The sequence below is a fragment of the Mastacembelus armatus genome, chromosome 3 (genome assembly GCF_900324485.2).
Source record: "Mastacembelus armatus chromosome 3, fMasArm1.2, whole genome shotgun sequence".
Taxonomy (NCBI): Eukaryota; Metazoa; Chordata; class Actinopteri; order Synbranchiformes; family Mastacembelidae; genus Mastacembelus; species Mastacembelus armatus.
The window spans coordinates 11,584,900-11,605,008 of record NC_046635.1 but is presented as its reverse complement, the minus strand read 5'-3'; the positions used below and the strand labels follow the sequence as shown (position 1 = coordinate 11,605,008).

Below are 20,109 nucleotides of genomic sequence, written 5' to 3'. Positions count from 1 at the left end.
TTTCATTCCCAGTCTGTCCAACAAGCACCCTCCTCCATACATGGCCTGCACACCTGTTCCTAATTACCTCATCAACCCCAGTATAAATGCCTGCCACTCTCTCTTGTGTCAGCTCATTTGACTGCCTTTGAGTAGCTGACTGTAGGCCTGCCTTTAATCCTGCATAAGCACTGTTTTACTTCTGTCAGTCACTGTCTCCTTATACTACAGTTGGACCAACTTTATGGGTGTGTCACACAACACAAAGGAGAGGAAATAATATGCAGACATGTTTTTAGCTTAAATGCAGTTTCTTGTGCATGTAAATGCACCATGTCTGAGAACCCAGCTCATGATTCACTGAGTAAATATACTGTAAATACATCCATTATCAATACTTTTGTGTATTTATAGCCTTCTGGATTATTTACATTTCTAAAAAATGTATTCAAATGTATGGCAAATGTTTGGCAAATATTTCAATAAATATGTCACTAAAGTGATCCCAGATTAAAATACTCATTTTGGTTTAATAATTTTGATGACCAGTCTTAATTCAATTGAGGATATCCAAACTTATTTGAAATTTGTTCAGTAATAGTGAGAAATGAAGGTTGTTGTGATTAATGGATTCAGATGAAATGACTTTGAAAACTGAGTACTTTCATCATCATACACTTCTCAATTTAAAATCGTGTCTCATCATGGAACCCATGATTAATTTTCCAGTAGCATGTTCAGAAATGTCAATAAATCTCTGTTGGAAGGTCTGCCTCAGTGTTTGTGTTATAACCAATGCACTTGAGAAATAAACATTTTGTTTACTTATTATTTTTATTTACTATGTTATTTCATATTGCTTAGTTATAACTTTTGTTTACCTGGGTGTAGGCCATATATTTCGGTGAAGTAAAGTGGTTCATGGAAGAGTTATAAGGTTGTCTATATTTTGTAGAATAAAGTTTCTGCTAAAAAAAATGACGCACGCCCGCAAGCCTCTAGTTTTTCAATGCCTCTTGGGATATGTAGTCTATGGGTGTCGTACTAATTAAGGCTAACAAAGTAATCGTTGTTTTATCTTTCACGTGACAATTTTCTTAATATTTAAAATCGCATCCAGATACAGATTTGGCTTGGTGTTTGATCACAACACCTACATATCAAATGTCAGCTTTTAGGGAAGTTTGATGAAAGAAAGATAAAAATACAGCCCAACAGCGGTGCCGGAAGCAGGGCGGGCCCTCGGCTCTTTATAAACATGGCCGTTAATCCTTCACAGCATCAGGTACTGCGTTTGGCGGAGTTAGTTACACTTTGAGGAAGTCACTAGGGGTAACTAACACAGTAACAGGTGGAAAGAAAATGTAGACACACAACGGGCACCTTTAAGTTAGTTTCATCGTTTTGTCTCTGCGTGGGAACGGCGTTCATAAACTTTGTGTTGTACTTTATGCTAGCTAGCTAACCAAGCTAACGCCGACGTTAACTTGTGTCAACTTTTTCAGCCAGCGAAATGGAGACATGCCCTCGTTCACCCAACCTGTCTCGGTGAATATTTTACACACAGCCGTCTCGGATTTACTCAACCGGAGGGCGAGCTAAACTTTCTTGAAGGCTTCCTTTTGGGTTCTGTGTTTTTTTTTTTCCACTGGCAATAGCCGAGCGTTTGCCAGGCGCTGGTTTGGGACCGTCACCGAGACGCGAACATAAACAATGTTTTCTGTCAAACCCACGAAGCCAACCTTCAAATGTTATCTTCCTCCTGTGCAGGTGAGTATTTGCTTCTGACTGACGACAATGGAGTGTGCTTTTTCAGATAAGGTCTGAATTAATTTAGGCTCTGATTTTTCATAAATGGGATGGAAGGCAGGAAAGTTGATAATTGACGTGAGGTCAAGACTATAAAAAGTCTACTCTGTAAAAAGACAGAAGTCTTTAAGTACCAGCATTGATTTGCTGCTGTTTTGTAATGAGCTGCCAAACACAAAACCATATTTGGACTTTGAAACGTTGCACTGCAAAAATGCAGAAGCGTTTAACCAAATGTCACTGGGTGAATAGAAGGGGCTACATTTTTTTTTCTGTGCTCCAGTTTATGTTAGAGAATTGAAACCTGTTTGGTCAATCTGACACCATGTTGAAAAAGAGACCAACAATTACTCAAGTGTAGTCTGGCATCATCTGTGCGGCTATTTACCCTATTTTGCCTACAGGTGCATGGTGTTGTGCAGACAGTAAGTGAAAGCGTTTAAGGGTTTGCTTTCTGACACTAGTGGCATAACCCAAACAAAACCAGTCTGTATGGGCAAGGTGAAGACTATTATACTGTACTAGATGTATTTAGATAGCACCTTTCCTGTGATGAACGTTAGCAGCATGTTGCCAGGAGCATGCCCTAGTCATGGTAGTCAAGTCAGTTTTATTAAAATTAATAATTTTCCTCAGGAGGCTTTACAGTCTGTACAGCATAGAGCACGCTCTATATTAATAGACCATTTGGCATTCACTTAAAAGTAGCAAATGAACATTTGATGTGGCAGTGGGTTTACATTTAGGAGAAATTATCAGTAAAGCACATCCCAGTTAACACAAAAGAGGAGTGAAGGAGTGTGGGCAGGGCAATTTTTTGAACCGTGACAATGTTGAGTCTTATTCTTTTATTCTGTTATGGACTTTACACTTTTTGAGGTTTGTTGGTTGTTGTGCCATGCTAAGGTGTAGTGCTTCATGAACTGTTAAATCTTTGCACTTGGCAAATTGCAGATCTTTATTTTTTCATAACTCCATGTATAAACAAGACTTACACTTACACTTCAACAACTCTTAAATCTGAAAGTCAGCATTTGACCCTCATCATTATTCATTCACTTGAGATCAGTTTACTGGAAGCGAAGCAACAATGAAAAACACATGACAGTTCTACCACTTATGAACTATCTCTGTATCTGCCAATGTGCAGCATGGGGTAGCATATTGATAAGATATTTTATTATTCTCAATGGGGAAATTTAGGATAGCATATATGTTTGTAGTACCATTAGTGTGTCTTTGAGTTCCTTAAGCTTGCAGGTGTTATCACCTTCTGCATGTTATAACTGTTTAATGCAAGCTTTTAAAACAGATCAGCAGCTGTCAGGAGGTTCGTTGTTTGACAGTCACCATTTGTATTATTATAGTTTTTTTTTTGTTTATTTTATCAGTACTGCTCTAAGAAGTAATTTATATTTCATGCACATGGGCACATTTCAGGGGTAATTTTCTAGCCCCTCTTCCTACTACTGGCCACTACTGGCATTATTAATTAAGGTTAGTGTTTGACTAACTGTGATGATTTTTTTTTTTTCTAGACTGATGTGAAGAAAACCTTTGAACAGCCTATTAAAAAGTTGGAGCCTAAGTTACTTCCAGGTAAGTTCATTTTATGCAGACTGGTCTAACAGGCCTTTCAGCTCAGGCAAACATGTCAGTCCGCCTCAACCTGAGCAAATACAAATTGTCCTAAGTATCATTTGGGTGCAAGGGGGTTGTTGTGCACATTCACATGGGTCTGACATTACTGGCCTAAATGTTATCGGATACCTTTTAAAAGCTGTTTTTAAAAAAAAAAAAAAAAAAAAAAAAAGTCAGTGGCCACAGGAGGAAAAGGAAATGTGTGTTGAGTTCTGCTATGTTGATAAATTTATGAAAAACTTCCCTTTTTATAGAAATTCTTGCACTTTCACTTTTTAGCATATACCTATTTCCTTTTAGAGTTTTTGTAGCCACTGTACAAAAATACCACCTATCCCCACAGCGTTTCTACCTCTTAGAGGCACAGGCATTTACCTTCTCTACAGTTAACTGCTCTGTTATAGAGGCTGGTTTAAGTTATAGAATAATTACCTCATGCTGTGCCAGCTGATTGGGCATCATAATAATAAAATATCAGTCTTAATTACAGCTAGTTCATTAACTAGTGCAGCAGGAAAGCCTTTATTTCAATGATTTTATTTTAGGTTAAGTCTGAGTAGTTGACTTGGAAACCATATGGGAGTGGCTTTACACACCCTTGGCATAGTGTTATGATGTGTGTTATTTGAAATAACACATGACATAACGTCCTCTTTAAAAGAAAGGAAAAAAAAAACCATTGGTTGTCAGTTTCATGCGTGTTTGTTTATGTAGTTACTCTTAAACTTTCATTTACAAACCTTCTGGGCATAAATGAAGAATATTTCTTTTAAGTCACTGTCAGGATGAGAATTTTTAATGACCACCTGCTAAGTAAAACAAACTGTTTGTTCCCAGGCAGCAAGTATAGTCCCTGTACCCTTTACAGTTGTCACTTCCTGTACCAGTCTGATTTTGGAGTTGGACGACAAACAGGTTCCATTATCAGCTTCCTTGTTTTTAACCTGATACATCTGCTACATGCTGCTCTGAGGCAGAGTTTTGAAGTGACTGTCTGTAGGGCCCCACCCTGCTGCCCCAATTCTAATCTTTAAAAAAATCCCTGGGGTAGCTTTTCATAGCTGTAGTTGTTAGTTGTTAGCATTAGTTGTTTTACGATCATGTTGAGTAGTCAGGGTCATGTTATTCATAGGCGATAGTGTATGAAAAGCTGCCTTGTCAGTCTAAAAATTGTGTAAAATCTACAATGTGACTTTCATGTTGTATAACTGACTCACATGTCACTGCCAAACAGAAACCTTAAGAAATGTAGCTTTAGTTTCTGATTACCACTTTTGGTTTTGCAACACATCCCATTACAACCATAATGCTCTTAGAGGAATGATTTTAATAGAGCATTTTCTATGCTTTTGAAGAATGAAAAATTTCTTGCCAATACGTTTTGCACTGGATTGTTAAGATCAAACATTACTGTTGATTTTTCTGTCAGCCTTAAGCATAGGTTTAACATTACTTTGGGAATGTGTGAAATATTGCTGTCATTTACTCTTCTGCCCACTAAAAAAAAAGTAGTAACAGGAAATATCCCTGTAGTTGGCGAAAGCTGGAAAAAGAATAAAACCACAAAAAAGTGTCATAATTGTCAACTTTGTTTTAAATATTTTGCATGCATGAAGCTATAGAAATGCCATCACTGAAATGTTTTTGTTTCATCATGAACAAATCATATCAAATCTTGGTTAGGCTTTACTGCAAAGCAGTACATTTAGAAATTAGAACAAAAGTCATTGTGTTTACTTGGCCTATCTAATCCTTATTTTCAGTACAGTTCTCTGAAGTGTTGTAGTTGTAGGTTTTACATGCACATTTTTTTCTCATTTTGTCTATCACCAGGGGAGATAGTAGTTAATGAAGCGAACTTCGTGAGAAAATGCATAAGTGCTGAAAACAGCCAGGATGACCTTTGGGGAAAATTAATCTGCACCAACTTTAAGGTCTCCTTCATCCCCCAGGATGCCCCACCTAAACAGGTAAATGTGTGGACTGTGCTTTTAAAGCATTCAATCTATGCTGTTTTAACTACTACTAAGAACAACTAAATGTTTAAAGGATATTGTGCTGTTTTAATGCCTGTGGGTGTGATGTCCTGTCATTTTGATACAAGTAGGAAAATGCAACTTTTAAACTTCTATCAGTTCTTGACAGTTTTGAAATGTTATCTGATTTGAATTTTAGCTTTATATGTGTGAAACCTATTACTACCACATGCTGAATAGCTTCAATACTTGTATTTTTACAGTCATGTTTATATGTGCAATGCATCTGGCAAGGAGGAAGGAAAACTTGTGTACTTTCCTGCGCCACATTGTCACTGATATCGCACAAGAAGTGAGAGAACTGACGTCATTTCCACCTATGCTGCACATTGTTGTTTTGATTAAATTTAAAAAAAAAAAACAAAACTAGTCATTGCTCAGGCTGAGGAAAATAACTTGATCTACCAACCAGCATTTGAAACTGTATTTCATTAAATTACAGGATGTTGAGCATACTTTTTTTTTTTTTTTTTTTTTTTTTTTTTTTTTAACATCAGAAGTCCCTGTTGTCCCACCTGCTACTTGGAGAACATGACATCCCTCTGACCTGTCTGGAGCAAGTAGTGACAGGTACATCTGGTGCCAACATTTGTAGTATGAAAAGTACTGATTGCAGCCATTTAGTCACATATAGGCGTATGGGTTTCCAGAGCCCAAGCCTTTGATCTTGTCAGATCAATAACCTGAGAACCCCAAACTATTTATTTTCCTAATGATATTAAATAAGTAAAAGCAAGCAAATATTAGCATTTTAATTTGCACAGAGCCGATGTTTCATCTTTTTTATTCACTCAAAATTCTGTTCAGTAGTTAATCAATCAGCTGGTATGGCCAGCATCCTAACACAGTAACTTTAGGAGTTATATACATTGTAGTATTAAAGTTAGATGAGCCCAGTCCTCTCCTTTTTGGCAATCTTTGACAGCTTGGCTGACCAATTCCACATCCAGCATCTGATAACAAATGATGTCACAGCCAAGGCAGTGTTTGGGGACAGTGCAGCCTTGTTTATATATCTCATTGCTGTCAATTGCTGACATTGCCAGGGCAGCTGCTCAGAGCAAGGTTTGTTGTGCTGCAGTGATGAGGCATGAGGCTTTGTTTTATCCAACTTGTTTTCAACCCATTTGAACTAGACTACTAAAGATGACATTTTCCTTGCAGTATTCTCTGCATGTTCTATCTTACTACATAAAGAGAGGATATTTCTATTTATAGGCTGCCAAATTAATGCTTATGTATGATATAAATGGCCACAATGTTCTCTTTATTCTTAAAATTACACAAAAGATAGGTAATCGGCTGTGGCAGAGATGGTGTATGTGAATAGACATCAATAACTATTGTGTCGAAAAGAAAATCTTTTTAAAAGTCAGTCTTGTTTCTCTAAGCATTGACATCTACAAAAGTAGTACAACATTTTTCTAGTCATATTTTGTGTATGTTCCTCTCAGTGAATGATACGAAGGGGAAAAAGAAAGTACTGGGGTCAAACCAGAAGCTGAAGTTCAACCCCACTGAGCTCATCTTGTACTGCAAAGACTTGCGCATCATAAGGTTCTGCTTTGATGAGGCTGGACCTGAGAGTGCCAAAAAGGTGAGTGATAGAGAAAGGTTTCCAAGTTTGTCTTAAATCAGTATCTGTATATAGATGGCTGTTCAAGAAGCTTTTAGCTTAGTGTGGATCTAGTGTTGAAGTTGGTGGTAAATGTCAGGGTAAATTGGAATGGATTAATTAACAACCAACTGAGCAAATAAAATAACAAAAATAGATCTCATTGCAGTTTAAAGATAATAAAGCTGCTATGTTTAAAATCCCTGAAGCTGTTATGCCACAAAGACCTGACCTGTGTTGACAGATTTTCACCAGAATGAGGTTGTGCCTTTGCTATACTTTGTAATACTTTGTAAGTTACATTAATGATGTGAAATTCTCCTCTCAGTGCTCATGATCATGATAAATATAATATTAACTTCAAAGATTAAGGCCCCTTAATGACTGATTGCTCAAAGTTAACCATTCCTTTCTCTCAAGTTTCCATGGCCCTTTCATTCATGATTCATGATTGTTGCTGACCAGAATTTTCCTTTCCTGACTGTGAGCACACTACATACATGTGCTCAGCTCTAGGGCTATGACTTCCTCAGTGACAACAACACTTTTACCACACATACTTTGATGTGCATTCTCTCTGTCCACTGACTAAATGACTCAGTTCTCTAACGGCATTTCAATGTGGCTGTTAGCCAAACAATAAATAAAAGAAAACAATGATCAATGAAGGCAAAGGAAGCTGAGAATAAGCCTGATTGTAGGAACAACTGGCCGTGTGACTCTGACTCATCTCCTGCAGAGATTGGATGGACAGATGTTTCATTCTTCAAATTGGAGCTCAGTTTAGTAAGTGGGCTGTTGTGATGAGATAATTTAATAGTAGGCATACGTTGAAATTATTATTTGTTTAATTAAGGTTGTGTAAAGATGGTGACAGAAATATGCATCAGTATAATTATATTAACTTGAAGTTCAAAAGGTGGTGCTTTCAGAAGATAGTTGCACACAAGGAGAAATTAACGTAGATGCAGTCAAACACAGACATTCATATTCAAATCGAGTGAAAGGTTTTTCTTGCCTTACAAACACAGAAATCATGGCCACCCACCTTTAAGAAGCCAGAAAAATATGGGTTGCCTTGGTTGCATTAGTCAGTTTTGTAGTGAGTTGAGTTGTGGTAAATAACAGTTGGTTAAGCTGGATTTATTAGGACTTTCAGGCCCTTTTATCTAATTTTGGAAAATGTCAGAACAAGACACAAACAAGGAAGTTGTCACCCTGAATGCAACCAGCCAGGCACTGGGAACATGTGATTGGATAGGTACTGTATAATTAACCTCTGAATACAGTCGACAACTCACTGCAGTTTTACTGCCAGCTGAAATCTGCAGTTCATTTGGATAACATTACAGTATGGCACTGCACAGGGTCTCAATCTAGTGCCATATTTAGCACCATGTTTTAAGTCTTTATTTTTAATTTAATCACATTAAATAACATTAAGTACATTAAGTAACATTTATCACTCTATGCATGTACCTCATACAAGAGAATATGAAAAGTTAATTATGTATAGCGCACTAAAACAAATGTCTGCCCTCCCTCACTCTTTGAGTTTATTTATGGACACCATGAATGTAATTACAGTGTAAACCTAAAGCAAGGCGCAGTTCTTTTTTTTTTTTTTGTGACATATGGAATTAAGCCAGCGTAAAATCGCTTATTTTGCCATGGGAAATTACAGAGTTGGGACCAGCCATGTCTACGCGCACACACACACACACACACACACACACAAACTTTTTCTGTGTCCTCTCATGTTATTCACAGTTCTGCTACTGAATGGGCTGCTTTGTGTGACTCCAGTGGAGCCACAAAGGGATTCAGTTTGGTAAACCCAGCGCAATAGGCTGTCTGTCAAAGATTTGCTTTCCCAGGTTTCAATTGTTCTTGTTCTTTTCATTTGTTCTTTTCTTGTTCTTTTTAACTGTTCTTTTCATGGTTAAGGAGCACCTATCTGAGCTCATTTTAGCATTCTGAGTAAACCTGAGTTGGGCACCTGAATGTGATGAAACCTAATCTGCCATAGTAATGTTTAAATCTGTCATACAAGTACTGTCCCATGGATGCACCTCTTCCTTTCATTCTAGGTTTGTCTTGCTATCGCCCACTATTCCCATCCAGCTGATCTCCAACTACTGTTTGGCTTTGAGTATCAAGGACGGCGATACCATGACTATAAAGGTACTTATACTGGACCATATTTCTCTCTAAAAGAAATATGTTTTTAACTTTTCTGTGATTATGCATTCCAGAGTAATGGATTACAAATTTGACTATGTATGTTTAATATCTTTGCATTATGCATAAAAAAATCTTAGTCTATCTGTTTCCAGAGAAGCGAGTTAATGGCTCCACACCTCGAGGAGGATTACAGACACCTGTTTTTAACTGTTCATCTGACTGGGATCGGGAGATCAAACGAACGGGTGCTTCAGGATGGAGGGTGTGCTCCATCAATGAGAATTATGACATTTCACCAAGGTTTTCAAATTTATTTATTTATTTTTGACAACTTAGTGTTGCAAGCCATGTTTTTACCCCTAACTCATACTTAGTATTTTTTTGGGCATGACATTTTATTTAAATTGTATTCATTTTTGCTTTTTGAGTGGCTATTAAAATGCAAAAGCTTTGTGAATGTCTCAGTGTAACAGGTAAGTCTATTTTGGACATTTCACACTGATCATGTTGGGTGTTAGGATAAGGATGCAGTGTTTTATGTGAAATTTCAGAACTGACTCAAAATTGCGTAATAGTAGCTCACACCCAACCACACATCACTTGGCGCTGACACAAGACTTATCACACTGTGATTCGGTTTTCTCCCAGTCAAAAAAACTGTTGCTTAGATATTTGTGAGAAACATCAAAACAAATTTAGCATTTAAAAAGTTATTTACTTTGACCAAAGCTTGAATCTGATGTCTGTCTGTAACAATGTCTTAGCTGTTCTTACTGTTCACATTGTTCGTGTGCAGGTTATTAATTGTTCATTGGGTGTTTTGCGGTTGATTTAGGAGAATGTGTGTGTGTGTTATGTTTTGGGAATTAGTTCAGTGGCACTGTAAGTGTGGAGGATTGCTGTGGGAGGGAGCTCCCTGGTTATGTGTGGCTGTTGTGCTGAAGTTTCTGTGTTGTTTTGCAACAAATAAGAGTGCATGGGACATGTGCACTTAAAAAAAGAAAACATTTCATTACCTAGCTAGCTAGCTGCTGCTGTATAGCTAGGTAGTAGCCAATTGTTACAATATTATTTCTTAAGTGTTTTGATATTGTTTTGTTTTTAATAGTGTTTTGTGTTTACTTACTCTGTAACATCTATCTTTCTCTTAACTCCTCATCCTAGTCTTCCAGAATATATTGTGGTCCCAGGTTCTCTGGCTGATCAAGATCTGAAGCATTACTCACTGTTCTTTGCTGATAAGCGTGTCCCTGTGAGTATCAAATGTGTGCTGTATGTCAAACCTTTTTCTGGACTAATTTTAATTTAACACCTTCAGCTTTCATCTATGATGCTATTTCATTAGTAAACGTAATCATTTGCCAATTCCAAGTGGTGTCCAGATTGAATAATCAGAGCATCTTTATTTCCTCACTGAGCCTTGTCAGATTATTTCTTTGCATTCTTTTTTTGTAGCTCTGGTGCTGGAATCACCCCAATGGAAGTGCTTTGGTCCGGATGGCCAGTATAATTGATCCATTACAGCAGAAGAAGTATGAGCAGAGGTACTGCAAACCTTTCAGATTCAGAACAGGAATTAAAATGTGTTGTTGTGAAGTCTCTCACACTGAAATTCAGTATCAGCCAGCATATGACAAACTACTGAGATTGGTCATCATTCGATATAAACCTAAGCATATATGTTTAGTTCAATGTTATTTATTTTTTAAAATGAGAAAACATACTAGTTATAAGAGCTTGTCATCATGTGGCTTGTGTTGCGGTAGGATCTTCACTGCCATCACAAAAAGCCACCCACAACGCAGTGATGTTGTCAGATCGGATCTGGACAAGTATCTGCCTAACATCCAGGACATCCAGAATGCGTTTGTCAAAATCAGGCAGATCTGTGTCATAGGTGAGTGCCATCGTACCTTTTAACAGTAGAAAAGCAAGTATTCAGCTGCATGTGCTCAAATTTTGTTGTACAGTCGGTGTACAACAATGGACACTTCATTTTAATGGAAAAGGGTGGACTTGCTTGACATTATCATATATAACTAAACAATTAAAACTGAAGAAAAGACTTCTTCTGTAAATGTAATTCTACAAAAATAGATATTCTAACTGAGGAAAAAGATAGGACACCCTACCCCCTAATAGCTAGTGTTACCCCCTTTGGCTGAAATAACTGCAGTGAGACGCTTCTTGTAGCCATCTACCGGTCTCTGACATCGGTCTGAGGAAAGTTTACCCCACTCCTCAATGCAGAATTCTTTCAGCTGCGAGATATTTGAGGGGTTTCTTGCATGTACAGCCCGTTTCAAGTCACCCCACAGCATCTCAATGGGATTAAGAGCCAAAGAACATTATTCCAGAAGTCCTGGTCTTTGTCAACATTCTCTCTGGCAAACTTCAGTCTGGCCTTGATGTTTCTCTTAGAGAGCAAAGGTTTCCTCCTTGCACACCTCCTATGCAAGTTAAACTTGTGCAGTCTCTTTCTGATTGTAGAGGCATGCACTTTCACATCAACAGTAGCCAGAGCCTGCTGTAGGTCCTGTGATGACATTTTAGGGTTTTTGGAGATCTCTTTTAGAATCTTGCGGTCTGCTCGCAGGGTGAACTTGCTGGGATGACCAGACCTGGGCATGTTGGCAGCTGTTTTGAAAGCCCTCCACTTGTAGACTGTTTTCCGGACAGTGGAATGGCTGATTTCAAAATCTTTTGAGATCTTTTTAAATCCCTTACCAGACTCATAGGCTGCTGCAATTTTTTTTTTTTTTTCTGAAGGCCTCAGACAGCTCTTTTGCTCTCACCATGGTGCTCACTCTCACTACAACAGTCATGAGCACACCAAACTAAATGTCTGAGATTTAAAAAGAGCAAGCCTCATTCAAAATGCTGAGTAACGATCTACTGATCATGTGCACCTGGTGTGATACACCTGTGTGTGATTTGAGCCATTTTAAGTTGGAATAAATGTGAGGGTGTCCTAACCTTTGCCTGTTAGAATATGCATTTTTGTGGAATTACGTTTTACAGAACATCCCCTCTTCAGTTTTAATTGCTCAGATATATTACTCTAATCTCTCTGTATTGTTAAAACTGAGATTAAATATCCATATATCCAAAAATGTTACAAAAATACACAGGCTTTCATAGGGTGTCCTAATTTTTTTCACATAACTGTATGGATTATTTCACTGTTTTGATTGCGTGTAGACCCTTTTGAGGAGTCTGAAGAGAGGTGGCTTTCATCCATTGAAAACTCACGGTGGCTGGAATACGTCAGGTATTTAAACATAACATTGCATGTCTCTATAAACTATAGTGTCATGGTTTATAGAGAAACTATTTATTTATTTTGTTATCCTCATACTTCCATCTGGAATATACCTGCTTGAACATTTTCTGTTGTTGTTAAACTACATTGTATATGCTTAGTGCTATAGTGTAAATATGTCATGAGATTAATCCCTTGTTTGGACAACATGATTATTCAGCCTTGAAATCTTGGTGACATCTGGTGACAGTGTGATGTTTTGAGCTGAGTAGCTTTCACCAACACAAAAAGGTTTTATAATAATAAAATAAGTTTTATATCTGTATAAAGTTAAGAGTACTCAACTGGCTACTGCGAAAAGAGTGCTGCATGTTTTTCAAAGTCAGTTAACTGGATCCAAGACCCATTGCATATAGTGTAGACAGTAACACAACCTTGTTTATTCTGTTTGTGACCTAAGGGCCTTTTTGAAACACTCATCTGAGATTGTGTATCAGCTGGATGGAAAAAATGCATCAGTCATTCTCCAAGGTAAAACTCTTCAAGCAAAGGCATGTTTCATACCAGTCAAAATACATCTAAAAATACTCTGGACAAACTATTAACATTAACATAACTTTTTTTTTTTTTTTTTTACACACAACTTTCTTTATACAACAGCTTGTTTATGCTTGTGGTATCTCTTTTTTCACACTTGCACAGAGGAAGAAGACAGAGACTTGAACTGTATAGTGTCCTCACTGGTGCAGCTCATGTTGGACCCTCACTATCGCAGCCTCGTTGGCTTTCAGAGTTTGGTGCAGAAGGAGTGGGTGATGGCTGGCCATCCGTTCTTGGACAGATGCAACCACTTAAAGAGGAATGACAAAGAGGAGGTACATTTAAATGTATTCGATCATAATAGAGTTGACCTAATAGATTTTCCTGACACACTCATAACGCTGTCATTTGTTTCTCCTTGTTCTCTCGTTCAAGTCTCCACTGTTCATGCTGTTCCTGGACTGCGTGTGGCAGGTGATGAACCAGTACCCAGCAGCATTCGAATTTACAGAAACTTATCTCACAGTACTGAGTGACAGCATGTGGATCCCTCTCTTCAGTACTTTTCTCTTCAACTCTCCCAAACACTGTTCTCAACTTTTGATGGTAAGGGAGACATACTTATCATAATTGTATATTTATTTGAATTTAATACATATATTTATACATGGAAATGCCAGTCTGTGCACCACATTTAAAATATTTTAGCATAATTCAGAATAAGCTGCATGTAGTTGATTAGTGCACAACAAAGAACATTATCAGAGTTGTGTTTGGATAAATATGAAGTATTAGGCCTATTATAATGTGTTCATCCAAAAAAAGTCCATATGTGTCAAGTTACCAGGTGATAGTGTGTAACAAAGCAAAATATTTTTGTGCTATCATTTCTTGTTGGAGACCTTTCTTATGTGTGTCTCTAATAAGGGACAGAGGATTACAACATAATGCACACAAACAGAGTAATATTTAGCCAAGGACTTTGCAAAAACAGGTTTTCTCTAAACCTTTATAGATTGTCTCTCGTCTGAGTTTTTTTTTTTTTTTTTTTTGGTAGTCTACATTGTGTGTTTCTGTTAGACACTGTGTACAGACATAAACAGATTAGAAATGATTATGTCTTTACAGGATTTTGCTAAAAATAAAGCCATCCCCCAAGGAGAGGATCAGGTTATGTATTTCCCCCCTGTTTGGGACTGGTCACAGCAGTTCTCCACCAAAGACCTAACCCTCTTTAACAACCCCATGTACGTTGGCAAAGGAGCTGCCTGTGTTCAGAATGGGGAAGTGAAAACCTTCAGACGCACAAAAGTAAGTAACACTGAGCATTACATGTTTATAGGAGTAGTAGCAGTGCATTATTTTATGTGTATAATTTTAGAATGCAACATGTAATTTATTTTTAGACTTTCAGCCTTAATAGTTTTTATGACATGCATTTGTGAGTTTCTAGTGTGCAAGAACTTACGTCTAAAACCAAAACCATCTACTGTCACAGCTTTTGGGATTTGATAACACAGTGACACAACCACAATTTTGTCTTTTTTCCCCCCACAGGATTTAAAATGTGGAAATTACTTGGTACTGTAATTTTTATACGTCTTTTTTTTTGAAGTATGTTTCACAGAGGACAAATAAATTGACTGATTTCTGTGATTTTTTTTTTTTTTTTTTTTTTTTTTTTCTTCATTTGCTAATTGTTCCATATATAATTGTAAAGGCATAGGACAGAGTAAGATAAATAATCATGGGTACATTTTTTTTTTTTTTTAGGTAACCTCAGTCCTCTGCCCTATGCTTGTACATATGTTTGACATAAGTAATCCATTTCAATCGGTAGTTTTTTTGTTTTTTCATTGCTGCTGGGATTTTATAGGCAGGCTGTTTTGCAGCTTCAGAAAACACACAAAAGGAATTACATAGAAATGAGGCTTCAGTGTCACTGATCGTAGGTGGAAAGGTGAGAACCTGCTGCAGCCTGTCACAGGTTGTAATATTTAGTGAAAATGCTGTAATGCTTTGCCTGTCCTCCAGCAGAAAACCTACAGTTCCACACTCCGAGGACCCTCGGGATCTCTGCGTAATGGACTGAAGGGTGGCGAGGATACACTGACTCGACGGGGCTCGCTGGTGTCGGAGCTGAAGCCTGATTTCTCACCAGTGAAAGATGAAAGCCCTTCAGAACGCTTCTTCAGGGACTGGTTCGCTCGACCGCTTGACCAGCAGGGCCTCCTGATTCCCCTTCTCATACCATCACATGTGGCTCTCTGGAAGCTCTTCTTTCTGCGCTGGGTTCCTGAAGCCTGCATTCCTAAAGGAGGCCCCATCACTGCCTACCACAAGCTGTCCCAACTGGTCGATGAAATTGAGACACTCCAGAGCCAGATCAGGCAGTATAAGGGATCCAGTTCAGGCAGCACACCACTCACCAGCCCAAGTGGACCCCCTTCAAACCAAAGAAGGATGTATTTTAAATCCAGTTCCCCACATGACCCCCCAACACCTCCAGATTTCCTTACCTCCTCTTTTCCTTTCACCCCAATGGGAAACCTGTGCCGACGCAGTATCCATGGGACTCCCATAAGCAAATTTCTGAACGGGGCAAGGATCTGGCTCTCTACAGAGAATCTTACTAACGACACTGTCTAAGGGCTCATTTTTATGATCTTAGTACAGATTTATTTAACAACTAATCACCTTATTTTCTATTGCCTCTTTCCTAAATACCAAGATAGAAAATGAGAAATAGAAAAAAAATAATAACTTGGAACTTCTGATTTTAATTATTTATAAGCTAAAATTTGCACCTGTGATGCTGCATCAAAATCTGAGTGTCATCTATAGGACCGAATCATTAATGTCCATTACAGTTGAGGAATTGGGATTCACCAAGCACATGCTCTTTATTGGCCAGTCAGTTATTACTGTGAGATCTCCTCTGACTGTGAAAAATCATCATTTTTATGATGTATTTTCTTGTCTACTTAAGCTTCGGTCTCTCAAGATTTAGCTTAGCCAGCTGCTCTTCTATTTACTGAGCTTACTGTATGACCCATTCAAAGATTGCTTTTTAAGATTTTGATACTTAGTTGAGATGAGGTTGAGAACTCCTTTTCCAAGGTTTTCCTGTGATTCACAAAGCATTGAAATGTACTGATATGTATGTAACAATGCTTTCAGCTAAGTTGTTCTTCCTTTGTATTCTGATTGGTCAGTAAGACTTCTCCACTGTAATGGAATAATGATACTTGAAATTAAATTAGAAAATGCTCATTTTTATTGCAGCAGCCAAGATGCATTTCACTGAACACTGATTTCCAAGTACTCAATTTGTGCTTTTCAGGAAATTTAATTGAAGATGTAATATTTTACCTGGTCTTTTTTATTTCAGAAAGAGGAACAGAAAATAACAGCTATCAAGTATTTTTTTTCTCTGTGGTAAAAACAAAGAGGATCTGGCCTGTTGAATGTAAATCATTTTCCCTTTTTATTCTTTTTAATCTTTTTTTTTTTTTCTTCTTGCACAAACATAATGCTATTTGCTCCAGGTGCCCATATTTTAATGGTTGTGTTGGGGTTTCACTGTAAGTGTGATTTCAGGGTCTTTCTTTATAGAGTTACTCTATTTTTCAAACAGAGATAAGGGCCTATATTTTTACTATCGTAAAGCTGGTGATACTGAGGGGAAAGTGGAGCTGTGAGAACTTCAATCTGTGGTAAATACTTTGTATAAAGCTTTTATAGATGCCTTCCGGTAAGGCACTGTGGATAAACTGTTCGGTTTAACAGTAGCTTAATGGGTAAATATTTGAAAGCAAAGGGGGTAGACTAGAACTTTGTTACAAACCAGTCCCTCGTTTAGTATTTAGTGAACTGGATTTAAGGCACTGATCACATGCCAGTGACCAGTAGAGACTGAGTGAGACAGTTTCAGGACAGCAAATGAATGAATAGCATGCAATCGTATGCATAGAAATTGTCATAAATACACTATATTTTTAAAAATGAAGGGTCACTTGTCTGAGTCTGCACAGAGTGAAAGTAGAGAGTAAAAATTTTTGAAAGAATAAAGTCAATAACTGTATACACTGTTCAAGATACAATATGTAGCTATAGCATTACTTGTGTAATAACATTTTTGTTCTTGTTTTCCTTATTTTTATTTGATAATCTTACTCTTAAAAGGAATAACATAATAAAAATCAAGCCGTGAAGTTACTGTACATCCAGTCTGGGTAGTGATAGTCAGGTTGGTCTGCAAAGATACTCTCAGCTACTAGTGATGCAAATAAAACTGAAGTTCACTATTGATCTAGGGACTGGTTTGAGACAAATCTGGGGAAATGGATCAGCGAGATCCAAATCTGGGGAAATGGATCAACGAGATCCAAATCCGGAGATCAGCACTGTGTAATATTTAAATGTCTTAAAATAATGACACAGCATTTAATATCAAAGCGCTTTGTAATTCTAGATATAAGACCACTGGACTCAATATCTGTGCTACTAACACACCGGAGCATTGATCCTTAGATTATAGATTGATCAGTTTCTAATGATATTTAGATATACTTGTGATTCTTTGGCAATAACTAGTGTTTTTAGTATAGATATGTATATGAGAGTGTGAACCTGCTCACCCAAATGCTATTAATTGCACATTTTACTCAGTATATAGAATAGTTTTTTTTTTTTTTTTGAATATAATTTTGGCAAATCTTAATAATGTAAATGCTTGAAATCTTCCAATTATTATTTTTTTGATTAATGGTACTAAATAACTTTTATTCTTGATTTAGTCTTTATATTTTAAGGAGAGATATTTATATGCTGTGTTTTTCTACTAATTCACAATGTTGCACTCTGCTGTAATTGTATGATAACCGTGCTTCCATTGTGGCACAGTTTGATCAGCAGCAGATGTATTTATTCAGTTAGGGTTTCCAAATGCTCTCAAAGAGGGATAAAGATGCTATTTTACATCCCCTGTGCCTTTTTGGGAAAACAGACCATTTTTGTAACTATAACCTAAGTCTTTTGACTTAATTTAGTTTTCTAAAACTGTTGATTTCCATTGAATTCTATAAATCTAGTTAAATTCAGAGGTACTGTACTGAAGCTGTTTTTCTCATCAAAAAATAAGGCTCAAATGTGTACCAATAACCAATCAATACAATACTTTAAAAGTGAAAGTGTGTTGTCACTTTTATTTCATGAGGAAATGGCTCATGAAAATAATGCATTCTGTAACAGATGTTCACTGATTACATCTTCTACTACATACACTATTATTCCATCTCCGCTATGTTACAAATGACACGGAAATGTGCAACAGTCTTTTTCACACAGTTTGTACAATGATTGCGGGATCATAATTAATGTTAAGTGGAGAAAACATCAAGATTCACCTGCTGAATACCACCAATCATATTCACAAGGATTCCTAGTAGCAATAGTTATTACTGACTATAACAATCCCATCAGTCAGTCTCAGCCATACAATGTGTGTTTTCATGTTTTTTTTTTTGTTTTTTTCTTTTTTTTTGTTTTTGTTTTTTTAAATTATGATTAAATAAAACGCAGGGGTATTAGGATATGTCCTGATGTAAAAAAACAAAACACAAAAACAGGGACAATAAGAAGTAAAGGAAGGAGAAATGAAGACAATGAATGCATCATGCACAGGTAACAGGTAACACTCAAAAAAGTACAAATCAGAATACACTATCTTAGCATCTTCAGAGAAAAATTACATTTGGTCCAATTTAAAACTGGAAGAAGCATTCAAGAGTACAACTACAAAATGACAGGTAAGTCTAAAATCTGTGAGGTTAGCTGGTTATATTTCTTTTGGGAGGCTGCTGCACTTGAAGGGTCTCAGTGATGCCTGTGTTTTTTTTTTGGTCTGACTGCTGATAGAATTTTCTTTGACAACTTGTTGCACAGCACAAGGGCTTCTACACTTGAAGCTTTTTTCACACACGTGCTTTTAGGCAGATATAAATTCTAAATGTCTGCAGGAACAAGAAACAAAGCTTTTTATCGGTTTGAACTTAATGTTTAGTCTGGCTCAACTAGGTGATGGTATTTTTATGCTCAGACCTTATGTACAACTGATGAGATGATTGGTAAGTTCAAATAAGTAGGGTGACTTTATTCACTTGTGTCTGGAAAATGACGATAGTCAACTAAAATAGTTTTTTTTTTTTTTAAACATGTGAAAAAGCGTAATGATTGTTGAGAATACAATAAACCACCACATCCTCTGGTTAGCTTTCACATAACCCAAGTCCATTGCATGCAGCCACTGTGCAGCATGCACATTATTCAGGCTTTGCCTTTCTACTGAACACTGCAGATATTTTGACATATTTTGACAGGCCATCGCAGTAAAAGCAAGGGTCCACCATGCTCAAGACAAGGGCCCAGTAACTGGAACATCCATGGGATGCAGTCAATTATACCTGCGCTTTTCCCACTATAACACATAGAATTGTCTGCTGTGAAAAAGGCCTGTTACACGTCTGCTTAAAGCCCAAAAATATGAATTGATCCTGATCCAACCTCCAACCAGCCCAACACATTTCAGTGGGTTACAAACCTTCAGAGGCCACAGTGCAAGAATTTGGACCACTCAAGTACAGAGTAAGTACTTGCACCACTCAAGTACAAGTCTATTTTTTTTTAAATGTGATGACAGACAGGCAATCAGCCTCTTGATCCCCACACTGAAGGGTTGTGTCTGTTTATGGTAACTTTTTGACTCGTTCTAGTCATCTTGTTTTGCATCTGTGACCATTTTGTGCATTTTAACTGGGTCTGGGCCTGGTAGGTCTATCCATGTTTCAGGCAAATTAGCAAAACTGAGGGCAATGATGCAGCCATATGTAATTACTATACTGAAAAATTACTATATTCAGATCACTTTGGCACACATTGCTCCAGCTCCCCCTGCTGTGTGAAACAGCACAATGTGCATTTAATGCAAACAATCATTATTATTATTCGTGTTTGTGTGTGTAGTTGAGTATAGCGTTAATGCA

The 20,109-nt window shown here is 37.3% G+C and overlaps 1 protein-coding gene across 3 annotated transcripts; it reads left to right on the top strand.

The window, feature by feature from the left end:
- Window positions 1-1,217: 1,217 nt before the first annotated feature.
- Window positions 1,218-18,258, top strand: mtmr10 (myotubularin related protein 10). Of its 3 annotated transcripts, XM_026319890.2 has the most exons (18): window positions 1,218-1,749; window positions 3,327-3,387; window positions 5,263-5,399; window positions 5,963-6,035; window positions 6,920-7,062; window positions 9,171-9,264; window positions 9,417-9,564; window positions 10,429-10,516; window positions 10,720-10,808; window positions 11,031-11,161; window positions 12,466-12,535; window positions 12,987-13,057; window positions 13,229-13,401; window positions 13,502-13,672; window positions 14,195-14,377; window positions 14,624-14,647; window positions 14,943-15,026; window positions 15,104-18,258. In XM_026319890.2, the coding sequence occupies exons 1-18, from the start codon at window positions 1,693-1,695 to the stop codon at window positions 15,713-15,715; spliced, it is 2,409 nt and encodes an 802-aa protein (XP_026175675.1). In that variant the 5' UTR covers window positions 1,218-1,692; the 3' UTR covers window positions 15,716-18,258. The 3 variants fall into 3 exon arrangements, with proteins under 3 accessions (XP_026175675.1, XP_026175678.1, XP_026175677.1); XM_026319893.1 differs by lacking the exons at window positions 14,624-14,647; window positions 14,943-15,026 and having other exon boundaries at window positions 1,219-1,749; XM_026319892.1 differs by lacking the exons at window positions 14,624-14,647; window positions 14,943-15,026 and having other exon boundaries at window positions 1,219-1,749; window positions 15,101-18,258.
- The last annotated feature ends 1,851 nt before the right edge of the window (window positions 18,259-20,109 follow it).